Source organism: Spermophilus citellus (genome assembly GCF_964194105.1).
Source record: "Spermophilus citellus genome assembly, chromosome: 11".
In the NCBI taxonomy this organism is placed as follows: Eukaryota; Metazoa; Chordata; class Mammalia; order Rodentia; family Sciuridae; genus Spermophilus; species Spermophilus citellus.
Window position 1 is genome coordinate 116,409,025 of NC_138192.1, and position 1,995 is coordinate 116,411,019.

General features: G+C 46.2%; 1 protein-coding gene across 1 annotated transcript; it reads right to left on the reverse strand.

Moving 5' to 3' along the window:
- Positions 1-309: 309 nt before the first annotated feature.
- TNP1 (transition protein 1) lies at positions 310-677 on the reverse strand (the record flags this gene model as incomplete). The annotated part of the gene is made up of 2 exons (XM_081262021.1): positions 310-338; positions 539-677. The coding sequence occupies 2 exons, from the start codon at positions 675-677 to the stop codon at positions 310-312; spliced, it is 168 nt and encodes a 55-aa protein (XP_081118147.1).
- Between the last annotated feature and the right edge of the window lie 1,318 nt (positions 678-1,995).

A 1,995-nucleotide genomic window follows, 5' to 3' on the forward strand; every position in this document is an offset into this window, starting at 1 on the left:
GACAAATTACTTTTGCTATTTTCCAAGTCATCTTTAATAATTTCATTCCATCTAATTCTCACCCCTAGCTCAGGAAACCAAGTTTTTCCAAAGGATCAAAGGAAACATTTCAGTTTTCAATTTTTTTTATTGAGATGTTGGGGAGGAACAGCCAACATATACATTCCTCACTTCATTACCACTGGCTTTTTTTCCCACACCATAGGTTCTTCTGACTTTGGTCTAACTTCAGGTCTTCTTGGCAGTCCCTCTGATCTCGTTGCTGCCTGGTGTTGTTTGAAGTTCACCAGGACAGGGCCCACTGGTAGATCACAAGTGGGAGCGGTAACTGCGATTGGCTGCGGGGGAAGGACAGGTTTGCAACAGGGACACCCGTTAGAACAACATATCAGGACTCTTCCTGCCCAAACTGCCCAGGAACCGAGGTACTGGGAGTAATTTCAGGCTGAGGGTCATGTAAGGGCTGCCTCCAGGAGGATGGGTCTGGGGAGCAACATGTCCCCAAGTTTAACAGCTCTCTTACTTGCCCCTCACTCACCATCATCGCCCCGTTTTCTACCCTTCAGGCTGCCTTTGCGGTATTTTCTTTTGCTGCCGCCTCTCTTGACACCTTTGTGAGGAGCTCGGTTCTTGCCCCTCCTCATGCCATGACTCTTTAGTTTGCGGCTGGTCGACATTGTAATTTCTGCCAGAATGAGGGGCTTTGCAAAGCCCAAGAGGCCAGGAGTCAGGGTATTTAAGGCTGTAGCAATTGTGACTCCAAAGGGGCGTGGCAGGTGGGTGGTGCTCTTTTGTGATGTCATTAGCCTTTGTTACACTTTGGTCATATATGTGAAATAAGGCAGCCACCTGAAGGCAGCTCAAGGCTGCTCTTCAATTTTGAGGTCCTTTTTAGGTTAAGTGAGGGTTTCCAGACAGGTGTTACTGAACAACTAAGTCTCAGCCTTGTGCTTGGCATCTGGAGAGTCACAGAAGCCATTAAAATATGCGTCTCCTGCCTGTAGGGCATGTATCAGTCATTGGTTGTGTGAATACACATGTCTCACGGCATCTGGAGGTAATGAATGTATTTCTATAAGCACTTGACTCTTGGAGATCCAATTCAGTATGATCAAAATATACATTTTCCTTCTCTTTTATCTGACTCAGGGCTTCTCAATCTGAGCACCTTTGACACCAAGGGCTGGGTAAGTTTTGGTAGGTTCTGTGCATTGTGGGGTGTTCGGCAATTCCTGGCCTCTACCCACTAGATGCTAGTATAGCTCCTGCAGATGTCACAACTAAAACTATCTCCAAATGTTATTGTCTGTTCCTTTGGGACCCTGGGGGAGTAGGGAACAAAGTCACTCTGCTTGAGAACTATTGGCTTGACAATTTTTTTAAAAAAAATTCAGTTACAGATAGTTACTGTTGATGAAGGATACGCCATGTCCTTAGGTGCCAGGAAGACAGCGGTGGGTATAAACGTGTGGAATGTTCAGCCTAGTCAGGGGAGAGCTACTAATCGGCTCTCTACATAGATCAGTGAATGATTTGTTAGGCTAGGGTTATGGGGAACTTCCCAACATGGTGCAGGATGAGGTTGGAGAAAGAGGCAAATGTCAAACCATCCTTGCATGCATTAGGAAGACTTAAAAAATGCAAAGAGGAAGACATGGTGAAATGAGAGGTCATGGAGGGGGCAATAGGTTAGGTAGGGAGCTGAGCGAATATAGGGAGAGACTGAAGCTAGTAGCACTGGTTCAGGAGGGAGCAAGATTTGATAATGGCTTAGCCCTGGGGCAGCAGGGTATTGATGGTGATGTAGAGTTTAGCAAGAGGCAAAGTCTTGGTAAAGGATTGGATGTGGGAGGTACCAGACAGTGTCAAAGGTATGCCTTTTGTTTCTCTGCAATGCAGTTGTCTGGGGGCTTGTACTACTCAATGTGCTGAAGACCAGTTATGGACCCAGTGATGACTATGCATAGCTTCAAGCAGACTGTGTTGGGTTTGAAG